The sequence below is a fragment of the Mauremys reevesii genome, linkage group 1 (genome assembly GCF_016161935.1).
Source record: "Mauremys reevesii isolate NIE-2019 linkage group 1, ASM1616193v1, whole genome shotgun sequence".
Taxonomy (NCBI): domain Eukaryota; kingdom Metazoa; phylum Chordata; order Testudines; family Geoemydidae; genus Mauremys; species Mauremys reevesii.
Window position 1 is genome coordinate 249,067,200 of NC_052623.1, and position 27,906 is coordinate 249,095,105.

The 27,906-nt window shown below is 46.9% G+C and overlaps 2 protein-coding genes across 12 annotated transcripts in view; one reads left to right on the top strand and one right to left on the bottom strand.

The window, feature by feature from the left end:
• The window catches only part of BID (BH3 interacting domain death agonist), a 39,814-nt gene extending 18,525 nt beyond the window's left edge, over nucleotides 1-21,289 (top strand). For 5 of the 7 annotated variants that reach the window (XM_039546006.1, XM_039546005.1, XM_039546010.1 and 2 more), the window contains exons 2-7: nucleotides 11,805-11,911; nucleotides 12,477-12,545; nucleotides 13,507-13,714; nucleotides 14,800-14,939; nucleotides 17,029-17,234; nucleotides 19,914-21,289. In XM_039546006.1, coding sequence (XP_039401940.1) covers nucleotides 12,537-12,545; nucleotides 13,507-13,714; nucleotides 14,800-14,939; nucleotides 17,029-17,234; nucleotides 19,914-19,923 — 573 coding nt within the window. In that variant the 5' untranslated portion in view covers nucleotides 11,805-11,911; nucleotides 12,477-12,536 and the 3' untranslated portion in view covers nucleotides 19,924-21,289. Of the gene's footprint in view, nucleotides 1-5,310; nucleotides 5,315-11,804; nucleotides 11,912-12,476; nucleotides 12,546-13,506; nucleotides 13,715-14,799; nucleotides 14,940-17,028; nucleotides 17,242-19,913 lie in introns of all 7 variants that reach the window. The other 2 variants (XM_039546007.1, XM_039546011.1) reach the window with 2 other exon arrangements.
• Nucleotides 21,290-21,688: 399 nt separating this feature from the next.
• BCL2L13 (BCL2 like 13) overlaps nucleotides 21,689-27,906 on the bottom strand; it is a 78,101-nt gene continuing 71,883 nt past the window's right edge. For all 5 annotated transcript variants that reach the window (XM_039545991.1, XM_039545961.1, XM_039545964.1 and 2 more), the window contains one exon: nucleotides 21,689-27,779. In XM_039545991.1, coding sequence (XP_039401925.1) covers nucleotides 26,964-27,779 — 816 coding nt within the window. In that variant the 3' untranslated portion in view covers nucleotides 21,689-26,963. The remainder of the gene's footprint in view (nucleotides 27,780-27,906) is intronic.

A 27,906-nucleotide genomic window follows, 5' to 3' on the forward strand; every position in this document is an offset into this window, starting at 1 on the left:
TCATGAGACAGATTCTGTGTTGAGCGTTTTAAGAGATGCAGCACAGAAGGTGACAAGGAGTCCTGTGGCACCTTATAGACTAACAGACGTATTGGAGCATGAGCTTCCGTGGATGAATACCCACGTCTGTTAGTCTATAAGGTGCCACAGGACTCCTTGTCGCTTTTTACAGATACAGACTAACACGGCCACTCCCCTGATACTTGAGCACAGAAGGTGTGGCCCTGGAGTAGAGTGGATGAAAGTGGCTTTGTATGACTGTTTTTAACTATCTAAATCAGGGGTAGGCAACCTATGGCATGGGTGCCGAAGGCGGCACGCAAGCTGATTTTCAGTGGCACTCACACTGCGCTGGTCCTGGCCAACGGTCCGGGCAGTTCTGCATTTTAATTTAATTTTAAATGAAGCTTCTTAAGCATTTAAAAATTTTTATTTACTTTACATACAACAATAGTTTAGTTTATATATTATAGACTTATAGAAAGAGACCTTCTAAAAACGTTAAAATGTATTACTGGCACACGAAACCTTAAATCAGAGTGAATAAATGAAGACTCGGCACGCTACTTCTGAAAGGATGCCGACCCCGATCTAAATTATGGGCTGCTGCAAAGCCCCTGGGGAAGTACGTTAAATGAGGGCAAACTTCCCCAGGGCTGCCTACGGGTTGCACAGCAGCTGAGAACTTCTGTAGCTCTCAGCATTGTGCTACTTTCCTTCTGTTTTGCTGGGGCTGCAAGGGGAGCAGCATAGGGGCAACTTACGACCTTTCTTTTGCAGCTCTTTCACACCGATGCACTATCAGAGACCAAGACAGAATTGGCCCCCACATATCTCATAAGTACAGTATACAGCAGTTACCTCCCGTATGATTTCATTGTATCTCTACTGCACATGTGTCCAGTTGCACAGTTCATTAGACAAAGGAGGTTCTCGGTGTGGTTTGACAGGACACTTGGCCACAGTTCTAATTTCTGAATTGGTGTGTGTGACGTTACTGTGTAGATAACTGTGGTTCACCTCACTCCCTTCATTACTGCTTTGCTGTGTTGCCACAGGCAGCCCGCACAGTCAGCTCTACACTCCTGGATTTAGAGTTTAACCTGCTCCACACTTACATAAAGGAAACAATCTTCTGCACTGGGGAGTACTTAAAAGTACCGACACTGCACGGAGCTGCTGAAAAACAGGAGACTTGTGGCTTGGCTACACTTGCGAGTTAGAGCTCATTAAAGCAGCCCCGGACGCCCTAGCTCACTACCCATCCACACTGGCAAGGCAGGTAGAGCGCTCTGACTCCGCAGCTAGAGCGCTCCTGGTACTCCACCTTGGCGAGTGGAATAATGTTTAATGCGCCCCCACTGGAGCGCTGTGGTGCTAGTGTGAACGGGGTGTTGCATTACTGCACTCTGATTGGCCTCCGGAAACGTCCCATAATTCCCTTAAGTCAAGTGGCCACTCTTGTCATTGTTTTGAATCGCTGCAGGAATGCGGATATGCCCTTTGAAAGCTCCGTTTCTGACAGCTGGCTGCTTATATGCTCCAAGACAAAGCAACCATTAGTGCGGAATGCTGTGTGAGAGAGAGAGCGGTGTGAGGGAGGGGGGTCTGCTGCTGTCTGAACTTACAGGACAGCATGCTGACATGCTCTCAGCAGTGGTGAGCTCCAGCTGGTTCGCAGCGGTTCGCACAAACCGGTTGTTAAATTTAGAAGCCTTTTTAGAACCGGTTGTTCCAGGACAACCGATTCTAAAAAGCTTTTAAATGTAACAAAGGCTCGGGCAGCTGTCTGCCCGGCCCCGGCCCCAGCTCACCTCCCCCTCTCCCCTGAACGCTCCGCCCTCCTTCTCCTCCCCTTCCCCTGCTTCCCGCAAATCAAATGTTCACGGGAAGCCTGAAAAAAGGAGCAGGCAGGTAAGCCGGGCGTGTGGGGGAGGGGGCGCGACGGCTCCTCCTGGCCCTGGCCGAGCGCCCCAGCCCGGTCCAAGCCAAGCACCCCCAGCTCGGGCTGGTCCCGCCTGCGCGGCTCGGACCCGGCCCAGCTCGGGCCCTGCGGCTGCGGCTCCGGTCCCGGTGCCAGCCCAGGCCGGGGAGTCGGGCCTCGCGGCTCCGGTGCCGGCCCGGGCTGGAGAGTCGGGCCCCGCGGCTCCAGCTCCGGTCCCAGTGTCGGCCTGGCCCGGGGAGTCGGGCCCTCCGGCTCCGGTCCCGGTGTCGGCCCGGCCCGGGGAGTCGGCCCCGCGGCTGCGGCTCCGGTCCCGGTGTCGGCCCGGCCCGGGGAGTCGGGCCCCGCAGCTGCAGCTCCGGCACCGGTCCTGACCCAGGCAGGGGTAAGAGGCGGGGGAGGAGGGGTTGGATCGGGCAGAGGTTCTGGGGGGGCAGACAGGGGATGGGGAAGGGGGGGTTGGGTAGGTGCCGTGTGGGAGTTCCTGGGGTCTGTTGGGATGGTGGTGGATGGAGTCGGGGCAGTCAGGGGACAGGGAGCGGGGCAAGTTTGGCAGGGGGTGGGGTCCTGGGGGGGAGTTAGGGTTGGGGGTCTTGGGAAGGAGTGGTCAGGGGACAAGGAGCAGGGCAGGGCGGGTTATGGGTTGTGGTTTCTGAGGGGAGGCAGGACGTGGGTGGGGGGTGTACTCACTGGGCGGTTCCCTACCGGGTCTTCGGTGGTGGGTCCTTCAGCCGCCGGAGCCGTGCCACCGAAGACCCAGTAGAGAACCGGTTCCTAAGATTTTGGCAGCTCATCACTGGCTCTCAGCCCCCCAAAAAACCCACTCTCTCTCCCCCCCCACATACACACGACACTCCCTGTCACACCCCACTCCACCCCCATTTGAAAAGCACGTTGCAGTCACTTGCATGCTGGGATAGCTGCCCATAATGCACCGCTCCCAATGCCACTGCAAATGCTGCAAATGTGGCCACGCCAGTGCGCTTGAGGCTGTCAGTGTGGACAGACTGCAGCGCTTTCCCTACTGCGCTCTCCGAAGGCTGGTTTAACTCAAAGTGCTCTACATCTGCAAGTGTAGTCATGCCCTTGGTCCTTGCTCTGCAAAAATTGCATTCCAAACTGATGCTAACACACTGGGAGACCCAGAGAGAGAGCTCCTGTTGGAGCTGTTTGTGTTAAATATCATGGTGACAACTGTGCATCTGCAGAATTCTGTATTGTGGAAACTGCCACCTGGATTCATGCAATAGACCTCACATCTTTCTAAAGTAACAGGTTGTTGCTGGATGCTTTTCTTCCTCAATCTTATGCAGGGATCATATTTATTTAACACACACACTCCTTCAAGTTTCTACGGCACATGGCACTGAGTCAGCCACAGGGCTGGGCAACTGCATAGGAAGTGGGGAATAAAATAACACTGGGGACGTGGCCTTTGTGCAACAGAGATTGATAATTGCTTTTGTTTGTGATGGAAGCTGTCCCCCAGGGGTTACAAGCTAAGACCAACTGTTTGTGTGGCTTGATGGGAGTGTAATAAGGCAGCTCTGGCAGCCATCTGTTGCCAGGAGGAGGTAAGCGTCGCTGTCTTGGATGTCTAGAGCTCCTATATCAAAAGGTCCCATCACCCGAGGTTCGCTAGGTTCTTTCAAGGGTTGAAGCTATCAGCAACTCGAGTTGTGTTACATACCTTTACTATCTTGAATCTGCACCTAATGCTTTCCAGGAGGCCATGACTAGATTTTGAAAGGCTAGTCTGGGATCCAGTGTTGTTTGGGTGAATATAGGGCCTGATCCTATTCCCACTGAGGCTAACTGCAAAACTCCCATTGACTTAAACGATGGAGGATGCAGTCCTTATTGTGCAGAGACAGCCCAGCACAACATGAAGAAATTGCCAGACTTGTGCCTAAAGATTTAGGCAAGGCTGGTTTGCAAGAGATTTTTTTCCAAGTGCTGCTTTAGACGGAGGCACGTCTTTTGAAGCGCGTGAGGCCTGATCTGCACCTGATTGTAGCAGTCACTCACATGTCCACATCACCAAAAATATGTCCACCTTCTAGTCTTTTCTGGGACTTACCTGCTGATGTTGCCAAGTTTATTCCCAAGTCGTGCCACGATTGTGAGCCATAATTACCTGGTAACTAGCTTTCTCTGGACTATGCTGCATAGTCTCATTTTGAAGAACTGATTGCTAAGCAGTTTTGGAGCCATCTCTCTGTTCTGTGTTTGTACAGTACCTAGCACAACAGGGTCCTGGTCTGTGTGATTGGGGCTGCTAGGCACCTCAGGAAAAACAGAAGCCTAGCACTTCCCTTGTTCTACACTGTTTCCCTGCACTGCCAACTACAAATGCTTCAGACTGTGTGCTAGAAGCAGAGCTCACACAGATCCTGGAATGTCTGTCTGTCTGAGAGAACAGCAATATGTTTTTGCAAGGATGCTAACTGAGGCTGAATGGATATGCGTGATTTTTATACACTGGGACTCTAGCAGTGGGGCTTCAAAGGGAAACGGCTCCAGCCTACCAACCTGCAGTCACAGGCAGCACTAGACAAGCTGCTGGTAACTGAACTGAGACCTGGTTTAAGACTCCCAATTCTGCATTTAAATTAACAAGATGAGTTTTTAAAGGCGCCATGAAGAGGGAGGGAGTGAAGACCAAAAGGAATTAAAGTGACTGACTTTTAAATGTCTCCCTGCCTCTCAGAAGCAATTTGTGGTCACTGGCCATTTTAAATTCACTTGTTTAAATAAATAATTGGGAGTATTGAATTGCTCCCAGTGGAGATTTATTTTCAGTATAAAGTGAATTGAAACTTCACTGTTATTCCGCAAACTGCTTCTTAAGGGCAGGCAGGCAGGCTTGGGGAGGGGGGGGCCTAATGAGCTCAGGTTTCCTAAATAAAAGGAGTAATATAATATAATCATATAGATAATAAATCAACATCCAAAGCAGAAAGGGAGTTTATGGCCTTTTCCCTACTGTTTTTTTTTCACATTTTTCTACCACAAACTGTTTTCCATAGATGAAAATACAATTAAAAGGTCTCTTTAAAAGTTTAAATACATCTAAAACTAATGATCTGGGCCAAGATTTTCAAATGTTTAGTGACTCTTCATGGCTGCATTTTTTTTTTAGGGGTCCAATGAGACTCCTTAAAGGGGCCTGATTTTTCAAAAAGTGCTGATCACCCACCCTCTGAAAATCAGACCCCATTAAGCTATCTCAAGTGGGATGTCCAATAATTGAGGCACTCCATCACTAATCACTTTTAAAAATCTTGGCCCTAAACTCTAATAGCAGTAAACCACTTGAGAGTGCATTATATAATTGGTCCACACCTTGGTCATCCGAAACATGTGAGGTGTGTCCTGATAGACTAGTAACGAAGACCCCTAGAGTGGCTTATTGGTATAGTAAGTATTTTTTCTTAGACTACCTTTACACGCAGAGCTAGGAGTGCGATTCCCAGCTGGCATACACACACACTCATGCTAGCTTGAGGGAGAGCTAGCATGAGTATGAGTAGTGGTGCAACCACAGTGGCATGGGCAGTGGTAGCCCAACTAAGCCATCTTGAGTACATATCCACAGGGTTCAGGCGCGGTTGCACTTGGCGTGATTGAGTCGTGCTGCCACTGCCTGTGCTACCACAGCTACACTACTGTTTATACTCGCGCTAGCTCTCATCTAGTCACCCCAGTGTGCGTACGTGAGCTGGAAACGGCAGCCTGAGGATATGATGAGTCATGTCCAAACAATGCCACAGCTGTGATGCACTTATATTATTTCTGCCTCTCAGTGTGAAATTCATATAGAAGGTGAAGTTTGTTTATCTAAAACAATTTTTCAAACATTTCAAATGGTTCCTTAAGGCATTTGAATAAGTTGGAGTACAATGTGTATGTCGTGGTGGGGGAAACATGGTGATGAGAGTTAGCTAGCCGTTGCTGGAACATATTAAGACTATGTGTTTATACTAGTGAGACTCTGGATTACAAGCCTGTTTTTTTGCAATACCTGGAATAAAGCAGTTGTTTAGTTCTTTCCTAGCTACATTAGGTAAGACATGGGAGGTAATTGTCCTGCTCTCCTCAGTGCTGGTGAGGCCTCAGTTGGAGTACTGTATCCAGTTCTGACTGCCACACTTTAAGAAAGATGTGGCAAAATTGGAGCAAGTCCAGAGGAGAGCAACGGAAATGATGGTAGGTTTAGACAACCGAGCATCTGAGGAAAGGCTGAAAGAATTGAACATGTTTAGTCTAGAGAACAGGAGGCTGAGAGGGGAGGGATACAACTCTTCATATACCTAAATAGTGGTTATTAAAGAGAATGGTGATCAATTGTCCATCAAGGGTAGGATAACTAGTAATCATCTTAGTTTGTAGGAAGGGCGATTTAGATTAGCTATTAGGAAACCCTTTCTAACTATAAGGGTGGGTAAGCACCGGAACAGGCTTCCAAGGGAGGTTGTGGAATCCCCATCATTGAAGAGTTTTATGAATAGGTTGGACAAACACTTGTCAGGGATGGTCTAGCTCAGGGGTCGGCAACCTTTCAGAAGTGGTGTGCAGAGTCTTCATTTAGTCACTCTAATTTAAGATTTTGTGTGCCAATCATACATTTTAACGTTTTTAGAAGGTCTCTTTCTATGAGTCTATAATATATAACTAAACTATTGTTGTATGTAAAGTAAATAAGATTTTTTAAATGTTTAAGAAGCTTCATTTAAAATTAAATTAAAATGCAGAGCCCCCCCGGACCGGTGGCCAGGACCCGGGCAATGTGAGTGCCACTGAAAATCAGCTCGTGTGCCGTCTTCGGCACCCGCATCATAGGTTGCATACCCCTGGTCTAGCTTTATTAGGTCCTACCCCTCCAAGGGGGGATGGACTAGATGACCTCTTGAAGTCCCTTCCAGCCTGTATTTCTGTGCTTGTCTAACCATGCAGCAGCAAGCTTCCCAGGGAGCAGGGACCATAGCAGAGTTACAGATATTAGTCTTTGTTTTGCTGAATGTATTATTTTTATTAATATATAAGAACATATGAAAATAAATGTGACACCCATGCTTTTAAAACACATCATTTGGGTTATCCTTTTGCTTCCCCCCACAATTCAACTCCACTATGGTTTTTAACTGTTTCCACTGTCTTACAGAACAGCAGATGTAGAAATTGTTTGATACCACTTGAAAGCTGAGATTCTCCCTCTGATGTAGGGTAGTTTTTATGCGTGGACAGGAATCAGGATACGGGCAACAACTGAGTAAGAGGCCAGGTTACTTCTGCAGTGAAGACAAGCCTTATGGTGAATAGGCAGTCACACAGGACTACCTTTCCATATTCTTAGCTTAAACCACAACACCCACCCACCTCACCCCCAAAAAAACCCACCACCCTATCATGATGATGCGGTGTACATTAAAGTTGAGAGAATGTTTAGGGACATTAATTATAGCCTTTTTAGCATGGCACTATTAACTTTAGCCCTTTAGTAGTGGGGTAGGCCATCATTGGAGGAGGAAAAAAAAAATATATGGCTTCCTTCACTTAAAAAAAGAGGTGTGTTCTTATCTCAAGTTAACTAACACGAAGTAAAATCCTCATGAAGATTATGTAATTTGTAGTTTCCACACAAATTAGCGAGTCAAATTAAAGACTATGGGGGAGCCCAGGCTTTACCTCTACCTGCTAGGTTGTGTGAAAACTACAAACTGCCTTAGCAGCAAAGAATCCTGTGGCACCTTATAGACTAACAGACGTTTTGCAGCATGAGCTTTCGTGGGTGAATACCCACTTCTTCGGATGCAAACTGCCTTGTCTTTATTAGGATTTTACCTCAAGTTAACAACCTGCTTTTTTGTACTGAAGACAAGGCCAAAGAAAAGGGTGATCAAACAACCTGTTTCAGGGTCTCGAAAATAGAATTAGGGTGCCCCTAGAATAGCTCACTTATCACTCTGTCCTGGGTTTACCAAGGATTCCCTCAAAACAGCCCACTTATTAACCAACCTGTTTTCCTAAGGTCTGGGTTTCCAGGGTGGCTAAGGAAATACCCGGAGGACATGGATACAACCTTCTGATAAATGATTGGTGCAAAACAGTGTTCTTTCCAAAACCTGGCACCTTTTTATTGGTGCAGATTCCCTTATAGCAAGTCAAAGAGCACCCCAAACCATATTGCCTTGTGGTTTGAAATGTTCTGAAGTGGCTGCCCCCTGTTTCCGATGGCCAGTCTGCTGCAGGTTGCTGACAGCAATTGATAACGGTTCTTTAGGTCTTACATATAAACATTTTCTCCGCAATCAACACACATACATACATACATCTTTATTAACACACATACGCTGTGCTATCGTGTACTATGACTATAACTTTGACTGACAAGCGTATTTTGTCTGCTGACTTTGCTCTATTGACAGGATTCTCTCTGGTGGTGCTGCTGCTGCTGCTTGTCTTTCAGGTCTCAGGTCTCTGCTTCTTCAGCTCTTCCCTCCTCATGTCAGTTGTCTACTGAGACACACTGACTTTTATACTGACCTGTCAGAACTTTCTAGACACTTCTGCTAATATCTTCCTGTTAGATCTTACTTGGGTGCATGCCAACTGCCAATCATTCCAAACTATCAGTTCTCTTTTTAGCCTGCAATTGTTGTTTACCTCATAGTTATGATCTGCTGACCTTTCTCCTACTTTGGTTTTCCCACCAATTTTATTTTTAATCTGTATGACCTGCAGCTTTCACTTAATCATGGAGTGCCTCTTGCTTATTTAAAATGGAAGCCAGAGGTACAAAATGGAGTCTGGGGAGTTTTCTCTGGTATCAGGAGAATAGAAAGGAGGTATTTTTGCCTCCTCCATGCCACAGCTGGTCTGGTACATTATATCACATTTTACTTTACATATGTTGTGGGTCACTGACTGAGACAGGGTGTTGAACTAGATGGACCAATGGTCTGATGCAGGGCCCCAATTTTTTCCAAGATCTAATTGGTTAATGTGTGGCTGTTAGATGGAACCAAGTAAATTCTGAGAGATCATGGATAAAAGAACTGCTGCCCAAGTATTTGTATGTGGGGTTTTTTGTTTGTTTGAAATCACAAATCTGTAAAAACCCTCCAAAAAGCTGGGAAATACCTTTTCTTTCCTGAACAATTTGTATCTTCTTGTGGCTTGCATCTGAGCTTGAAGTTTGTAAGTTTCTGCTTTTTTTCACTTCCTCTTTTCCACCTGCACTCTGAGTCATTTTAATGCACTGTTTTGTTCACCACCATAAACTGCTCCAACAGGGGCCAAGACAGATGTGAGAGAGTGATATGGAGTGGCGCAAAGTTTAAAGCTAGTGCCGGTCAGTGGTGACTGGCAGATCACATCAGAAGTGTCTTGGTGCCCTCAGCCCATCCTGGGTGAACTGGTGTCCACATTGCAAAACAAACACAGACAAACAAACAAACACCACTGCAGCTGGCACCCTCAGCACAGAGACCAAGGAGTTAGTGGAGTTGGAGATGAAACTCCTGTCTCCCCTTACAGCTGAGCCCATCCAGGTCACGTTTGGTGTACATGGGCTGGGATGTGGGGCCAGCTTGCAACACTGAAGCCCACACAGTATCCGCTCTTTGGACAGAGAGCAGAGTTCAGAGCTCTGTGTTTGGCACTAGTCAACTGAACTATATGCCTTCAAAAAACTAAGTAGAAGCCCCCCCTGTTCCAGCAGAGGGCGCTCCAGGCATTTGTGAGGTTGCCTTTCTGAAATTCTCAAGAATTGTAACGTTCAAAAACCAATAGGAGAACACTTCAATCTCCCGGACGCTCAATAACAGACTTAAAAGTGGCAATTCTTCAACAACAAAAATTTCAGAAACAGACTCCAATGAGAAACTGCAGAACTGGAATTAATTTGCAAACTGGACACCATCAAATTGGGCCTCAATAAATACTGAGAGTGGATGGATCACTACAAAAAGCAATTTTCCCTCTGCAGAGACTCACACCTTCTTGTCAACTGTTGGAAATGGGCCACCTTGATTGCATTGGCCTCTACTACAAAAGTATTTTTCCCTCCCTTGGTATTCACCCCTCTTGTCAACTGTTGAGAATAGGCCACTTCCGCTTTAATTGAATTGGCCTCGTTAACACTGACCCCTCACTTGGTAAGGCAACTCCCATCTTTTCATGGTCTATCGCTGTCATCACGCACGCCTTCCGCCTCCTGACGTGCCCGGACGCCACGGTTAAGAACATCGCGACGACCGCCCTGCGTGCCGCCACCGCGAAGCGTATCGCCGGATCCCCCTCCGACCAAGATGTGGCCGCCTTCCTGAACGGCTCCCTGGATGGAGAATTCGGCCGGTTCAGGGGCGACATCGCCTCGCTGTGGTCCCGCAACGCCACCCGCCGACTGGGAAAGCGACTGGGCTGCCGCTGGGTATGGAGCGAAGATCGGCGAGAGCCAGGAGTCCTGGTACCGCGGATCGGGACGGAAGACAACACCATCATCAGCCCTGGAGCCAGAGGCATGCTGGAGAAGACCCTGAAGGCCGCCGTCCACGCGCTCTACGTGGACACCCTGAAGAAAAAACCTGACCAGGGCAAGGCCTTCGAGGTGACCAGCAAGTGGGACTCCAGCAACCACTTCCTCCCCGCAGGCAGCTTCACCCGATTCGCCGACTGGCGGTTCATACACCGCGCCCGGCTGAACTGCGTCCCTCTCAACGGAGCCGTCCGCCACAGGAACCGGAACAAACGCTGCCGGAAGTGTGGCTACGCCATGGAGACCTTGCCACACGTCCTATGCAGCTGCAAGCCCCATGCCAGAGCCTGGCAGCTGCGCCACAACGCCGTCCAGGACCGCCTGGTGAAGGCCATCGCCCCGCACCTGGGAAAGATCGCCGTCAACCGCGCCATTCCTGGCACCGACAGCCCGCTGCGCCCGGACATCGTCGTCACGGACGAGGATCGGAAAAAGATCATCCTCGTCGACGTGACGATCCCGTTCGAGAACAGGACCCCGGCCTTCCGTGAGGCCCGATCCCGCAAGCTTGAGAAATACGCCCCCTTGGCGGACACCTTGCGGTCAAAGGGCTACGAGGTCTGCACCGAGGCCCTGATTGTGGGGGCCCTGGGCGCCTGGGACCCTTGCAACGAACGTGTGCTTCGGACCTGTGGGGTGGGCCGTCGCTACGCGCAGCTCATGAGACGCTTAATGGTCTCGGACACTATTCGCTGGTCCAGAGACATTTACACGGAGCACATCACCGGGCACCGCCAATACCAGGAGTGAGCGGGCGTGACTCTATGCGCCTGCAGGGGGACGAGACCTGTGGACCCCCCGTTGAACTCTATCCCCTAAGCCATGAACCCACCAAACCGTACTCCACCATGTGAGGGCCGTCCTAGCCCCATTATTCAGTCCGCTTACTCATGACCATGACTATCTGTAACCTGTTTGTATGAGTGATGTACCCTCACCGTTTACTTACTGTACCTTGAACTGACCCACCGTATACCCCGTATTGGGGACATGACAGACTATGTATATGTATGTGCTGCCTAACACCAAAACGTTGACATCCCCCCACAATCTGTATGTAACCCCCAATGACACAGTAACTGACGCATCAAACACTTTGTATCGTTTATTTTATATATTCTGCTTACTAAGTGACAAGTAACCCCGGATACTTGACATTCTGCTTACTGGTTTGTTGTTTTTTTTCACTCCATGCATCTGATGAAGTGAGTTTTGGCCCACGAAAGCGTATACCCAAATACATTTGTTAGTCTCTTAAGGATTCCTCGTTGTTTTTTCTGAAAACAGTTTGTTTGTGACTGATTTCTTATGTTCTCCCTGTAGGTTCTCCCTGAGTTGTAGCAGTGGCATGGCTGTGCTAAGGAGCTTTTATTAAACGTGATTGGAGGCCTTTGGCAGGATACAAACAGCTCGACTCTCAACAACACCAGGTACTTGAACTGGGTTATTTCCTGTACACCTGTGGGGCAGGCAGTGTGTTAGGTGCTGACACCTAACACACTGCCAGCCCCGGAGCACCCCCAGAGTTGGTGCCTATGATCAGGACATCTTGGATCCTTCACTAGCCAGGCCAGAGGTCCACCTGGAGCTAAACTTGCTCTCCATTCCAACAGCTGGCCCCAGCTAAGGCAGAACGCCCTGACTCTAAAAGCCCCTGTTCCTTTCTAGGTCTCTTGCTGTCATGGTGATTGTCAGCCCCTCCCCCCCCCTTTCCATTATCATGCCTATTCATAAAGCAGGAAGGCGGAGCTACCAGTGAGGGGAGGCATTGTGTCTTCCTATCCCACCCCTCTTCACTCCTAAAAAGGGGCCTACTTGCTCATCTGGTCCAATGTTCACAGCGTTCCCTATGACTGCCAGATCACCAAGCATGTGTTCCTGGGGAAGGCCCATGCTCCGCAAAGCAGGGCTGGATCAGTAAGGGCTTGTCAAAGAGAATCTCTGGGACGAAGTGGCTTGCAGGCTCGTTGGCATCTTCCTTTTGTTCCCTTGCAGGGAAAGGACTCGTGCGTTGAAAGCTAAGGGTAACACAGCTGCACCGGCCCAGCAGCCAGCATGGATCAGGTCAGTTCCAAAAGGTTTTATGTTTCAAAATGCTGTAAGTTTAAATTTTCAGAAGTGACTGGTGATCTTGTGTGCCCAGCTTAAGGGGTGTGTTTTCCCTCTGCCCTGACCCTCTAAAATCAGGCCTCTTTTGAGGTATCTAGTGATTTTGGGTGCTCAATTTTAGTTGCTTTTTAAAATATAGGCCAAAAAAAGTGTATTATTTAACATTTAATAATTTGGGGGCTACTCAGTCTGAACTCATTTTGGTTCCTAGTCCCTGTGCAGGTTTGGGTATGCAGGCACTACGTTTCTGTACAGCTTGGACTTTCTGCCAACATGCTGCCACCCATCCAGGCAGCTCATTCCCCAGTCTGTGTGGATGGGTGTGCCTGCATATCTGAGATCAGACTCAAGCTGCCTGCTCTCTTTCTGATGCTAGCTGAACATGGTCATTATTGACCTTGTCTAGGTCCCAGTCAAACAGTGAGATGAAAGATGTGCTCTTAACTTTTGAAGAGTCTGTATTTTTTTGATGTGAGAACCCTCCCCTGGTTAATATCTCACATTGCTTATTTTTAAATGGTAAATGGACATCAGTTGCTTATATTTATGACAGGAAATAGACTAATCAGTTCCCAAATTCAAGGTAACAGGCTTATGGTCTGAGTTTGTGTAAGTACATGTTTTAAAATGGTAGTTTTAAACTACAGCTTGAAATACACGGAGCATCTTAAATTAATCCTTCCACCACTGGATTAGTAAAAACAAAAATCATGCAGCACTTTCTGTAGGTCCTACACATAAACAAAGCCATGACAATCAGAATGCAGTCATGCAACTATGCAGTCTCTTTGGTGAACATTATTTTAGGCTCCTGGAGGAGGTCCACAATAGAGAGACAGTAGTGGAAAAGTCCTCTCAGGCAGGAGTGTCTTGTTGGCTGTCAGATTCATGATGACTTACTGGTGCTTATTTTTAGGGTCTGCGTGGAGATGTACAGGTGGAGCGCATCCTCGTGTATTCCTTTCTGAAGAACTGTCACAACTGTGATTTCAGCAAAGAGCTGGATTCTCTGAGAAACCAGGTGATGGTTTCCTCACCAAAAGACTTCCTCTGTGCTGAGTTTGATGATGGGGAGCTTCAGACAGATGGGAATCGGAGTGGCCGGTTCCAGAATGGTGAGCCGGGTAAGTACTCTCCTTCTTCCCTTATCCCACTGTCCTGAAGCTGAGCTCTTCTGTAGCAGAATGGTACAGGGAGTATTTTATCTGCGGAATATTGCTGTGCTGTCGCTCTTGATGTTAACAAATTGGGCTTTTTCAGTTCAGAAGGTACAGCTGATGCTTAGCACCTTATCTTCCCTGTCTAGATACTTCTGGAGCACTCTTCACCATAGTACCTAGATGCCTTTTCTTCCACACCCTTGCAGTTTGCCTTAATGGAGCCCCAAACTCCAGTCTACTTTGTTAGGCCTTAAGTTTTAAAAGGTGTTTGGATATTTGGCACCTGTTGGCTAGTTTAGAACTGGGACTTTAGGAACAACTCGTATCTCTGCTATTTGGGCTGAAATTCACCACATTTTGCTTTGCCTGTGTGATGGGGAAACGGTATCCAAAGATGGCTGATGCAACAGGAATAGTACTGACTGTTATCTACAGTGTAGTGCCCCCAGGGGCATTGCTATACCACCTTGGGCTGTGACCTCATCCAGTCTCATAGGCTAAGCAGGGCTGGGCCTGCTTAACTACTCTTGGATGGGTGATCTCTCAGATCAATCCGGGTGTTTATGGTAGGTGGCACTCTGCCCTCCAAATTGGTATTGAACTGATGCCCCAGGATGGTGTCAGAGGTGGCTCTGGAAATAGAGATGCTGTATTCACGTGGCTTTTTTACCCTCCAGGATGAGGGTGTTACCACAGTGGCCTGGCCAAATTTCATTTCAGTAGCTATATTTTAAATTCCCCCTGCAGTATCATTTGGGTCAGATATTTCTCCTGAGCTACTATGTAGTGCTGCTGGACATTCAGCTCTCCGTTCAGGGCTATCGTGTTCCACCTCACAGGTGGCTGCATGTCAGTGATGAGTGGAATGATCCCTGGGGCGTGTAGTAGTTTTGAACACTTTGTGGGGAGAGCTGCTGTGCGCAGATGAAAGTAAGAGCGCTTTTGGGGTACTTGAGCCTGTTGCACGCCTGCACTGGACCTGGATTTGGTCATGTCTGTATGTGAACAAAATCCTGTGTAAAACCATCTCTTTATTTTGCTGGAATTAGGTTCTGTTGTTGATGAGGACGTTTTCCAGCTCATCGGCGCTCAGCTTGCTGAGATCGGGGACCAAGTGGCTAGGGAGATCGATCAGAGAGTAGTAAATGATCTAGTGCTGCAATTTGTGAATGAGAATCTGTCCAGAGAGGTAAGTGAGGAATTCAGCTGATTAGCAATAACTAAAGCAAGATGAAAATGTAACAGATCCCTCTGGATGTGATCAGCAGAATGGAGAGTTGCCTGGGTTGTTATTTTAGGTAGTTTGTTGCTTTCAGCATGACCAGGTCAAGAATCCATCCTTTGTATGCACCTTCCATGTAAAGATCCCAGAAAACATTACATCAGCTTCACAAAACCTTGAGAGGTAGGTCCAGCAGTGTTGTCATCCCCTTCTTGCAGTGGAGAAGCTAACACACAGATAGAGTAAGGGCCTGACTTTCAGATGTGCTTAGCACTCTGTGGCCACTGACATCAGTGGGAGTTGCAAGGACTCAGCACCTCCTGAAAATCAGGCCAAAAATCACTGCAAAAAAACCCACAGCAGCGAGTCTCAGAGTCTGAGTCAACTGTCTGAGGCTCACGCTATAGGGCTAAAAATCGTGTAGCCATTCCCGCTCGGACTGGATTCCGGGCTCTTAGAGCCACCCCCATCATCATGTTTCAAGCTCCAGCCTGAGCAGGAACATCTCCACTCCACTGCCATTTTAGCCTGAAGATCAGGGCTCTGAGACTCGCTGCTGTGGATTTGTGGGGTTTTTTGGTTTAGTTTGGCTTTTGCGGTGTAGATGTGCCCTAAGTGGCTTAGCTAACAGTGAACCTTGTGCATTTGTTAAGACTGTAAGACTCTCAGCTGTTTCATGTACACAGCTAGGCACACTGGTGCTTAAGTAATACTATCAGTTGCAGAAACTCAGCAACCCTTAGATACTACAGTGTTGGGTGTTGCAGAAAACCCTTAGAGGAAGGAATAAAGACCAGCTCTTCCAACTCCACTCAGTGCTTTAGTCATAAACCATCCTTCCTCTCAGAAGGACCCAGGTCTAGATCTGCTAGTCAGTTTTGTTCACCTCCTTGGAGCTCTCCATTATCTTCAGATAAGTGTGGCATTTTGGCGCTCATCCACTCTTGCCCAGGATATGTTTCCCAAGCATCTCTGTGCAAGTTACAGGCAATGCGGTGTGTGATCTGTAATGCTCCAGAGTCAAACTCTCAGCAAGTGGCGTGTGGTAGACAATGCTGGATTATCTTAAACGATCCGTCTATTCATATCATAAAACCCCTTGTTGTATAAAATCTAACGGTCTGGTCCTGAAAGACTCTGAGTAGCCACAATTCCCACTGACCTTCAGTGGCAGCTGAAAGTGCTCAGGACCTTGTTAGGCCTCCAATTTATGACCTTGGCATAAAACTTTTAAACTCCAGCAATGTAGGAGGCAGACACATGCACCTTTTTTGCACGGGACTAGATAAGCTTTTTGTGCATTGCTTAGTCAGAGTAGTTACGCATCTTAGTTTGTGCAGCATCTAGATCAGTGGTGGGCAAACTGCGGGCCATGTGCGGCCCATCAGGGGAATCTGATTGCAGGCTGCGAGACATTTTGCTGCAGTTGACCGTCAGCAGGCACAGCCCCCAGCTCCCAGTGGTTGTGGGGGGCCGGGCCTATGGACGGTCAACATCCACAAAATGTCTCACAGCCCGCAGTCAGATTACCCTGATGGGCCACGTGCGGCCTGCAGGTGGCCCACCACTGATCTAGATTGTGTTGCTGGGGATATATGTATTTTTTTCACTGATCCAGAGCAGCACCTGGATTAATTTCTCATCAATACCCTCCATCACTTGCTCTGTTGTCCTGGGTCTTTGTCCTGTCTACTCTAGGGCCCAGTCCAGTGGGAGGGCACTCAGCACCTTTCAGGCTCTGGCAATGTGTGTGTAAGCTCTTCAGGCTGGGACCACATCTCACTCCATGTTTGTAAAGATAGATTTAAATTTACCAGCACTATATGTAACTTCTGTCCTGTGTAAATCCTGCGGTTCATGATGGTGACCCCCGTTGCATAAAAGCCACTCACGGTGGGAAATGCCACCCAGTATGAGTCCATGTGTGCTTCTGAGTTGAAGGGATTGTAGCAGCGTTTTGGGGCAGTTGGGTGGGTGAATGTTTTGTCACTCTTACAGGCCGTAGTAGGATATTTAGAGAGACACTTACTGTAATTTTTCTCTCCCCTCTGTTCAGGAGATAATGAGGCGTCTGTCTAATACAGTGGAGGGGCTCATGAGAACCGTACCTTTGGGAATGGAGCAGGAGAAAGCCATGTTGGTGCTAGCAATGGTTTTAGCCAGAACAGTAGCAAACAAAATGCCATCCCTTCTACACCGTGTCTTTAACACCACTGTGAATTACATCAACCAGAACCTCCACAATTACGTCGTCAACCTGAGGTAACAAGTAAGAATCATCAAACTGTCTCTTAAGCTGTGGGAGTCTCCCAAGAAAAATGGCAACTCAGGACTGGGCAAAGCAGTTTAGGGGATGGGACTGGGATTGTATGTGATCTAGCAGAGCTCCCTCCAGCTCTAATTGCTATCTATAGTCCTATAGAATCAATGGTGTCTTTTTACTACCTTACAGCCACTTAAGGCTTTGCAGCAGGAGCTGGAGTCCCACTCTGCTTAGGTACCAGTACTGTTGTGGGATGCGTCTGGCCAAGGGGAGTTGCGGGGGAGCTGTGTGAGAAACTTGCAGCTCCATCCACTCGCTCACCTGAGTTCAAATCCAAAGGTTGACCTCTTCCAGCACAGTGTGTCCACAAGCCCCCTGCAAGGGGCGGTGTGAATAGTAAGTCGCATGTTGCTCACAGCAGCTTCTCCTGGGCGTGCCATGGATGGGCCCAAGAGTGATCAGTTCCTCCAGGGCAAAAAAGGTAGTTGCCCAAACTGAGCCCCAATTCTGATCATGTTCCACTGGTCTCTGCACCCATTTCTGTCCTGCTGGGTTCCCCTTCTCTCTCTGTTCCCCACCTGAAACGGCCACTGTAAGTGGTTACGGTAATTTTAGTACCACAGGGACAGCTACAGGAACAAGAGAATGGGGAAATGTTTAAATAGTAAAGAGAGACCCCATTCTTCTTTTCTGTCTGCGGTGCTACTGCACAGCTGGAGTGACAGTGAGCCAAGAGCTGTAGTTGAGAGGTTAGAGGTTAAAGTGTCCTGAAGAGGAGGTAGTGTTTTCAAAGCTGGAGATATAGAAAGTGAGCACTAAACTAAGCTGTTACTGAAAAGGCAGCTGGGCTCTGATACATAAGGAACTGCCCTTACAAAATTGATAGGGGAAATGTTAAATAACTAATTTGCCCATAGTGTACCACTGGGTATTTGAAAACTTGGCAGTGATGGTGCATTGACACAGGGGCAGACTTGCACCTGCTAGTCTGCAGACATGGAAGCACCTGAGAGCAAAGGGAGCAGTGTCATTTCACTGCAGGTGATGGAGTATCCTTGGGAGGTGGTCAGCACTGTCTGCATTGTAGAGCTGAGCTGCATCCTAGGGGTCACAAGAACTAGGGGTCACCAAATGAAATTAATAGGCAGCAGGTTTAAAACAAATAAAAGGAAGTTCTTCTTCACGCAGCGCACAGTCAACTTGTGGAACTCCTTACCTGAGGAGGTTGTGAAGGCTAGGACTATAACAATGTTTAAAAGGGGACTGGATAAATTCATGGTGGCTAAGGCCATAAATGGCTATTAGCTAGGATGGGTAAGAATGGTGTCCCTAGCCTCTGTTCGTCAGAGGATGGAGATGGATGGCAGGAGAGAGATCACTTGATCATTGCCTGTTAGGTTCACTCCCTCTGGGGCACCTGGCATTGGCCACTGTCAGAGACAGATACTGGGCTAGATGGACCTTTGGTCTGATCCAGTACGGCCATTCTTATGTTGTTATGTTCTTATCCTAGGCTGCAGGGGTAGCGTTTCTGGAATTATTCAGATCCACAAGCTCTTCTCTGTCCTCCTGCACAAACACAGGGAGGGCACATGAGCTACGGGACATAGTGCAATGGCTCCAGAACAGCTGCTCAGCCTGGGGGGAGAGGATCCTCACTGCACGGTCCCGTTACTCAGGCCGCGCAGTGGAGTCAGGATTTGGACCATAGTTGTTTTAGCAAATGGTGTAGACTGTGTTGGCTACAATAATTGTCTGAAAACTGACTGGCAGGTGTGTTAAGTGGGTTACCAATGCCGGTCTGTCTTGAGTGGTGGCACAAGGCCAAATGAGTGTGACACTTCTTAGGTGACTCAAACTTTAATGCACTGCTTGGGGCAGCGTATTTTAGAGAGTGTGCAACAGAGCCAGTTCCTACAGGTTAATACTGCAGAAACAGCTCCCCAGGTGTGCATTGCCCTGGGAACTGGCCAATCCCCAAGATTTAGATGTGGAGAAGAGGTGGTGTCTGGGCAGGACTATTGTGGGGGTGGCTCCTGCCATGAGAACCAGCCTTTAGCTCCCTGGCTGACACTTAAGTCTTGCCTACACTAGACAGTGCAGCTATACCAGCAAACCCTTTCTAGTATAGACACCGCTCACATTGGGAAAAGAACTCTGACCGATTGTAGCTTATACCAGTTTCCCATATGAAATAAGCTGTACTAGCAAAAGGACTTTTTTTTTTCGGCCAGTATAGTTGCATCTGTGCTAGAGCGTTTTACTAGCACAACTGTGTGTCAGTAGGGGTGATTTTTTTGGGTCACCCCTAATCAACAAACTTATGCTGGCAAAACTTTTAAATGTACATCAGGCCTTAGAATGACAGAAATCTGGCAGGTGGAGTCATAAATAGCACCAATTTCCCAGAAGAGCCACAAGGTATGTTGCTATGAACCCAGAAATGGGGTGGTGGTCATTAAAACAGCTGGACTATAAAAATAAGTAGGTTGAGGGGCAAATTCTTCTCCAGGAGCTCCTTCTCTCTCCGTTTGCCTGGTGATGAATTTCTGACAAAGTCCTGCTTAAACATTCATGCTCTCCCTCTCAGGGAAGAATGACAGGGATTTCACTAAGATGATGTATACTGTCTTGGCTTGTTGCCTATGCTAACCCTTGTTCTGTGTCCCCCCCCCTAGAGTTGAATGAGAGCGGAGCCAGTCCCATTGACTTCTGTGGAGAAGATGCCTTTCTGAGTATTTACTTTAAATGTTAAAATGTTGCTTTTTTCCCCCCCTTGTTTAAATTCTTTGCAATGCAGCTGGGAAGAGGGAAACAACCCCTTAGTTATGTTTTAGGTTTTTCAGAGATCAGTTCAGGAGAAATGTTCAAGCCGTGCGATTGTTCAGAGAGACATGTAGGAGTATTGCTTGCCTGTTACTTTCATCTACTAAATATTGAATGTGACTTGGTGCAGGCCTGTATGACTTAAGCAGAAGTGCCAGTTGGCAGTGCACTCAGGTGTGTTTACTGAAACTTTAGCTCATTATTCCATGCACTGCGGATAGGGTGTGTCTTCCCTGCAGGGTTAATGCATGAGATCAGCAGTGGCATTAGCCTAGCCCAGCTGTGAGCAGCCACACTGCACACCCCTACTTCAAAGCTGTGCTTTCATGTCTGTAGGGCTCGGTCTTCTGGAGACACAGCCTATGGTTCTTTTGTGCTGCAGTCAGCGGAGCCCCTCTAGTCTTTCCCACTGAATTGTCTTTCTGAGCACATTGTCTAATACTGGCCCACAGTTTTCCCCTATCAACTGCAAGTGCTCTAGCCTCACTGCAAAATGGGTGGGTTAGGTTAGGTTAATGTCTCTACTGTGCACATTATCCTAAAGCAGCCTCTTCTGACAAGCACTCTTCCCCCCCTCCCCCCATCATGATAGGTAATCCACCTGTCATAGCAGCAGGAGCTAGGGCAATGGAAGCCTTCTTCCACTGACCTAGTTGTGTTTACACCTGGGGTAGGGCAACATAGCTAAAGCAGTCAGAGGGGTGAATTTTTCACCCCCTGCTCTGTCTGCTAGCCTGGGTTGGAGACAACCGCCTAACTCTGAGTGGTGTGCCTTTATTTCCAAAGGTATAGCTTCACTACAGGCTGGGGAGAGCTATTGTTAAGCCAACTGTATGCTCAGGGTTTTTTCCCTAGGCACATCAGACAGGGTTTACTCCCCCACTACTCTCCCCAAATTATTCTTTTGAGCCTCTGCACATGTAAATCAAATGACATCCAAAGTTATAGAAAAGCAACAGAATTGAGTGATGTGATCAGGTCAGAAAACATTCATCTGGGCATACTTGAGCATAACACACACTAGCTTTACTTTCCACTCAATAGATCCCTTCCTGTAGTCAATGACTAAGAGGCTGGCACCCTTGATCATCTCTCAGCATTAACTCGTGCCTGGTGGGCCTACCAGGAATGTTGTCTCACTGTGACAGTTTACATGAACTAAACTCTGAGTTACTGTTTCTCACATTACCTGTAAATATTTTATACTTTAATAAAATTGTAAATGCAACTGTTGTCCATTTTCAAATTGGAGGTGCAAGGAAGTACTTAAAACTGAATACACTCTGAATCCCCTTGTCTTTTAAAAAAAATCAGAGAGAAACTTCCAAAAGTTTCTGCTGTCCCTCTGAAATGGAATCACTTTGTCTTCTTGGCTGTTTAAAGGGAAATATGAGCTCTTTTGTTTACTGGCACTGAAAGGGTGGTGGGAGAATGTGGCTAGCTGGATTTTGCTGTGTGCCCAGCACCAAGAGAGAAGCAATCCAAGGCGTTGTCTACAGCAGACTGCACCATTCCCTCAGTTAAACAGCATGCTGTTAGCTCAAGGAGCTGGATTACTGGAATGCCTTTGACGTGGTACACACAGGATGACAGAAGGCACTAGCATAAGAATAGGTCCACACATTGGTTTTGAAAACTGTACCATTTATTAAAGTGCAAGCTGGGGCCATGGTCTTACAGCAGTGTTCCATTTGGGGAAGGAAAAAATGTACATAACCTTTCACTTACTTAAAGTTCTCTCCAGGGCCAAAGGTCTATAACACTGTGGAAATATTTTAATTAACCAAATGGCACAAGAGGCTTCAGATAGTTTATTACCCACCCACCCCCAGGTGCTGCACTTGCCTGTTAAAAGAAACATTAAAAAAAAAAAGTGAGTTGCTGGAAGATGTGAAGGCAGCTAACTGCATTTCTGGGAACCTACTGGACTGGAAGCATAGAGGAAAATTGTAAGTACACCATTACATTTTGCTGCTTGTATAACAAACCAAGGGCCTGTCTTTTAGGCTGAGTGGGTCTTTATTGTTCGCATAAGAAGAGGGCTTGCTACTGTTTAGTCAGAAACTAAGAGTATGGGAGCGATCTCCAGCTGCCCAGCAATGATTGCACCTGCTCTGCCCAAGGCAATGGTGTGTCTGACCATTCACTTTCCCAGCAGCTAAAGCAAGGAAATCAGAAGCTGCTTTTGATGCAAATTTTAACTAGGCATCAAAGCTCCCTCAGGCCACTAGCTGCAAGGGAACAAATGGGTATTTGCTGCACTCTGCCTAGGGGACTTAAGGGGGGTCAATGTAAATAGGAGAAAAAAATCCTTTAAAAAGCAAAGCAATGAACATGGACTATATCAAGTGTTCAGTTGCTGTAGACAGAGGTGGTAGCTCTACTGACATGTTCCAAGCTGAGTGTAGTTTTAATAACAGCTCTAGTTTAACCTCAGCAAATGTGATTATCCCAACCCAGGAACAACTGCATATAACTTAAATGCTCCCTACTCCATGATAGTTTCAATAGCTGCCATACAGCAAACTGGTCATAGTTTAAAATGCACCTCACTCTTATTTGGAACTGCCTTCGCTGAGCTCACAAGCATAACTACAGCCAGGCTCAAAGTAATGCCACTGTTGCGTCTCAGTACTAAAATTATCCCATTTAAAACCATACACAGCTTCAGCTGCTCTCCCAGTTTCCTGAAGGGGAGAGAAATGCAGTTTTATTCTCTGTTTCACACATCACCACAGTCCACTGGAGAATACCAAAATTTCTCCCCTGTAACCTACTGGATTATGGGGATGTACATAAAATCAGACAAAGGAATAATTCATCTGCATATATGTCAGAGGGAGAGAATAAAGAGTTCTGAAAGCCATGTCTACACTTGTTTTTGGCAGCACAGTTGTCTCAGGAGGGTGGTTTTTTAAAAAAATACCAAACACAAAGCTAGCTTCCAAAAGTAGTTTCTGGCCATGTGGGAGGGGTTGTGCTTACTAAAGGCAGCCTGAGCAATTATCTGATAATAACTGCTGCTGTAGTAGGCAACACAGTCCAGTGGACAGATAAACAGGAGTGTTACATGTTCTATTCCTACCTCTGAGTCTGACTTAGGGGGAACCAAGGCCCCATCCTTTCCGCTAGACTTAGTTTCTCCCTCTGTAAAATGGGGGACAGCCTGATACTTCTGTAAAGCGGTCTACAGCTAAAAAAATACAAAATGCTTGGTAGTTAATTTCATGACAGCTTGAGGATGCACAGCAGATGAATGTAGAGAGATGCAAGAAAGGGTTCAAGGTAGAAAATTCATTAAGGTAAAACCCACTGAGGCACTTAGTTTTGGAAAGGAGGGGAAGTAATACTAATGTGAGTGACAGTACAAAAGTCACATTACAATGAATGATGAAGGTAGTGTCTCCCCCTCTACCAACTGTAAGCGTCCTATCACGGAGAGATGGCCAGCACGCTTCAGATCAGCACCACCTTCAGGATTGCCTCCACATACTTTAAGGAGGGGGAGCAAGTCTACCTGTTTCCTAATCCACAATCAACCGTAGAACAAAGCATGGCCGCCAAACCAATGACAACAACACTGTACTTTGTTTATCTGCCCCTCACTGGATCACTTCCACCAAATGGCCAGAGCTAGGGCTGGCTACAACTGGTTCAGACACAAAAGGTGCAAGTCAGTATTCTCAGTGGAAACTCATGGAGATGAGCAAATTTATAGTCTAGTGTGGGAGGAGAATATTTTCCCAACTGTAACTTAGTAAGAACTGATGAGGAGAATCCTCATCGGGGAATAAAGAATCCAAAAAAAGCAGGATTGTGGCTGCTTCTCCACTGAAGCAGAAGTCAGTCAAGGCCCTGAGCATTTTCTTGATGGGGATGGGGGGAATATTTAACAAAATCCTAAGCCAAGAATTTATTTGCTGCTGCCATTGCCTTCTCCTCTCCCTTTCCCACGGTTGTCAGTGTGGGACTAGAGTGCCGGTGAACAATTGTACACAGTAGGAAAAGTGTGCGTTACTGTGATGGAAGAAAACGCGTGTTTCAATTTAACAAAACATGATTGAATCTTGTATTCCTATTGATCGCAACGTAGTAGAAAATGATTTCTTCTTCCCTGGCCTGTAAAAAACGATTCTTCTCCACTCCCAGTGTGAGTATCTAGTACAGGGAACTTTTACAGTGGGGTGAGAAGAGCGCATTTCACAATTTGCATACAAATATCCAGAATGCACTGGGAAACGTACTCAGATCTTAACCTAAAGCTGAGGCTAGTTTTAGCACCCACTGTGAAACTAAGGACAGAGGGCTCTCCTGTCTCTCTCTCTCTCTCTCATTTGCCAAGCATAAAAGTATATCGCATTATGGACAAAATTTCTCTGTCACTAGTGAGATGATAGCAGCCCCTAGCCATAAGAATAGCAGCAGTTCTTTGTAGACTAATAAAGGGGCCTATCACATTGGTGTGGATAAAGTAATAGAATAGAGCAGTACCTTCTCTAGAGGAGAAACTAGACACTGAACAACAAAATCCCCACTGTGGTGGTTTCTACTCATTGGACTCTTATTTTAAATGCTTCTGATTTTAGTAAGTTAAATGGAAGCTAAATGGGAAATTGTATCATGTCTGTGACAAGTAACCGTGGGGTCCTTCCTATAAAATATCTACAGCAGAGAGCTCCCAAGAAGGGAGGTAAGAGAAGGAAGCTATGACAAGGAAAACAGCAATGTCACTCTATTGTAACTGCACCCTCACAGAAAAAAATCTACACAGCATGAGGCAATACTTGCCATAACGATTCTGAACACTCACTGCACAGCAATGAGGATCCCAACCAGAGCACCTAGAAGTGGCCGGGAACAGAACTAGTTCAGTTTTACAACGAAGACTTCTAAGGCCAGCCTGCTACAATTTGTATGGAGTAAGAGTAGCCCAGCTTATACACACGCCGTAATACAGGGATACGATCAGAGTCCAAACTTCCTGAGCTAAGCAGGTTCCTTCCACAGTAATGGCACCAGCTTTAATGACCATTTCGCCACTATTCTCTCTGTTCCTCAGAAAAATTCCCTCAGCTCAAACCTCTAGAAGCCTATATACAAAACCCTCCCTAGCTCAAGATTAGAGTGCAAAATTCCTGGACTACTGGGTTTTGTCAACTGCCAGCATTTTGGGTGGGAAGGAACAGGAACAGAGATACAAATTCATTTCACTTGGAAATAAAAAGCTCAAGACAAAAAGGAATACACTATTCTCATCCAAATTATTAGTAAGAGTCAGGTCCATTACATCCCAGGCAGCAAGTAAGGTCATCAGAAATAAAATAGGTTGTCTTATGCTTTAAAAAGCATACATTATGGTTTCATTTTCACTGAATCCCAAGTTCCTTTTCACCTACCTCCATCTATCCCGAACCAGCATAAACACCAAAAGGAAACCAGCAGGTTTACCTAGGGAATCAAAGACCATGTCCATAAAGCTGCAGTACACACATGCATTCATATACACACACATGCTCTATGAAATAGGAACACGTGTGGTTTATCTGAGCCAACTAATGCACATGGTAATACCTTAAAGATTTCACTTATAAATTTTAAGAACAAAGGTTGTGACAAAGGGGGCTAGAATTTTTTTCCAAAGTAACTTTATTATCATTTATTGAATCTGCAAAGTATTTAGGAACATTTACCAATTACTTTTGCGTAGTGCACAAAACTTGCATTACGAAACTGCACCACGCTGGCTCCCAGAACATCATTCACCCTAGGGCCAGAAGCCACAGGCAAACAACAAAGGAAATAGTTAACGCTGTGTGGTTTAGTTACTTGCATCAGTTACTTTGAATATCAAGGATTCTGTCAGTTTGTCATAACCAAGGCTGAGTCAAGACTAAATATGCTCTGTGCTTAACTCATGCAAGAAAATATAGAACTGCGGCCCAAGGTAAGGACAAAGCAACCATTTAATCTTTGATTTCACAGGTGATGTCAGCCTCACAGTGTTCTGAATTTAATTATAAATCCTGGGTAGTCGTATTTCATCCACTGAATAAGCACTAGCATCAAGATCTTATGAAAATGGCACAGTGACCCAAATGAGAGACATGTTCTCTGGTGCCTGATCTGTGGGATGCACAGGGGGGAGCCAAAGGTTTTCTCAGATGAGCAAACCGTAGTGTATCTCCCCCCGACTCCCGTCTAGCACAGAGGTGGTGGCCTGTGCATCTCTCCCACCAACAGCAGAGCGCTCAGAGAAAGCAGATATATAGAGGCAGCATCTTTACAAGATGGGGCTTCAGGAAGCATCAGGGGCTAAATAGGTGTGAGAAAAGAGGTATAGTATGAGCACTCTCCCACTAGGGTCTAGAAGGAACCTAGGTGGTTAGGAGCAGTGCAGTACCTGAGAGGAAGCTGAGACAAAAGGGAGACCAGCCTCACACTACAGGATTAAGGTGGCTGGTTTATTGTGTGTGTTTGTTTTTAAGAGGGTCTAAGGGGCACAAAGGGAAGTGACAAATAGGGGAGCTGCTATTGCAGCTAAGTTAGGAAAGCTAAAAATTCCAGGGGTTAGCAGCAACCAGCCCTCTCCCGCCCCTGAAATTTTCTGTTCCAGTTTCCAGTGTACAAGCACCCCCTTTCCTCAGCACCTGCGCTCGATTCTGAAATTTGCAGAACTGACATTTTTAAAATACCGCTGTACTTTAATCAGGAGAAAAAAAAAAAAAGTCTCCACTCCAATTCTACTAAAAACATGATTGTCCACAGCCTTATCAAATAACCTCACCCCATCACCATTTAAGTTATACCAATGTCCAATGAACAGCAGGCAGCTGAACCTTTAGTTAATGCAACTAAAAAATTTGGATCCCACTTTCTCCCCCCTCCTCAGTAAGAGAGCCCCATTATTTCTTTCTCAGCGCCAGCGCTACTCCCACTGCCACTGCCAGAATAGCTACTGCAGCAGCCCCACCATACAGCAGTATAGATTTGCCTTCTGGCAACAGGATGGGTTTCTCCTCTCCAGCTGGGGATTTCTCTTCCATTTTTTCCGAATGGCTTTCCTTTCCCACTTTCGTTTCCCCTTCTGGAAGCTGTATTTTCTCCGGTTCTGGTGCAGCCTTTTCTTCTGTTGGGGTTGGTTTCTGTACAGGTTTACTCAACATGGGGATTTCTGGTTCAACAGGTTCCTCGGCCACCTCTCCCTCTTCCTCATGTTCTGTAAGCAAAGGTGCAGAGGGGCTTGCTTTTTCAACAGCCACAATCCCAGCTTCAGACTTCGTCTCCAGCAAAGGAGTTTCCAGGAACCCCTCCTGTGCAGTCTCAGTCTCCAGAGCCACCGATGACACTGCCGCTTCCTCTATCCCCTCTGGTATCTCCTCCTTCTCCACATGAACAATGTCCGAGTTGGAAGAGTTATTTTCGCTCCTTTCTTCACCGCCTCCATTGCTGTCTAAGCTCTTTACCTCTTCAGGATCCATAGCCACCTGCTGCCAGGACTCAGGTCCAAGAGATACCGGCAAGCTCTCTGTGTGCCAGCTCTGGCTAGCTGACAAAGAGACAGGAAGGCTCTCTGACTGCCAAGATGTAGTCACTGTGGGAGACTCTGGGGGGCTCACCTGTCCAGAGTTTTCACTGGTTAGGATGTAGATGTCATTGCTGTCCTCTGCAATGATTGCGTGGTATTCCTCTTCTTCAGAATCCAGACTAAAGACAGTACCCTGGAAGAAAGGCAGAGAACACACCAAATCAGTAAAGAACAGCAGAGTTCCCAGCATATCCTCCCGTATAACAGTTCCATGGAAGAGCAACACAGGCTGGTAGCATCAAAAGCCTCTGCAACAGGAT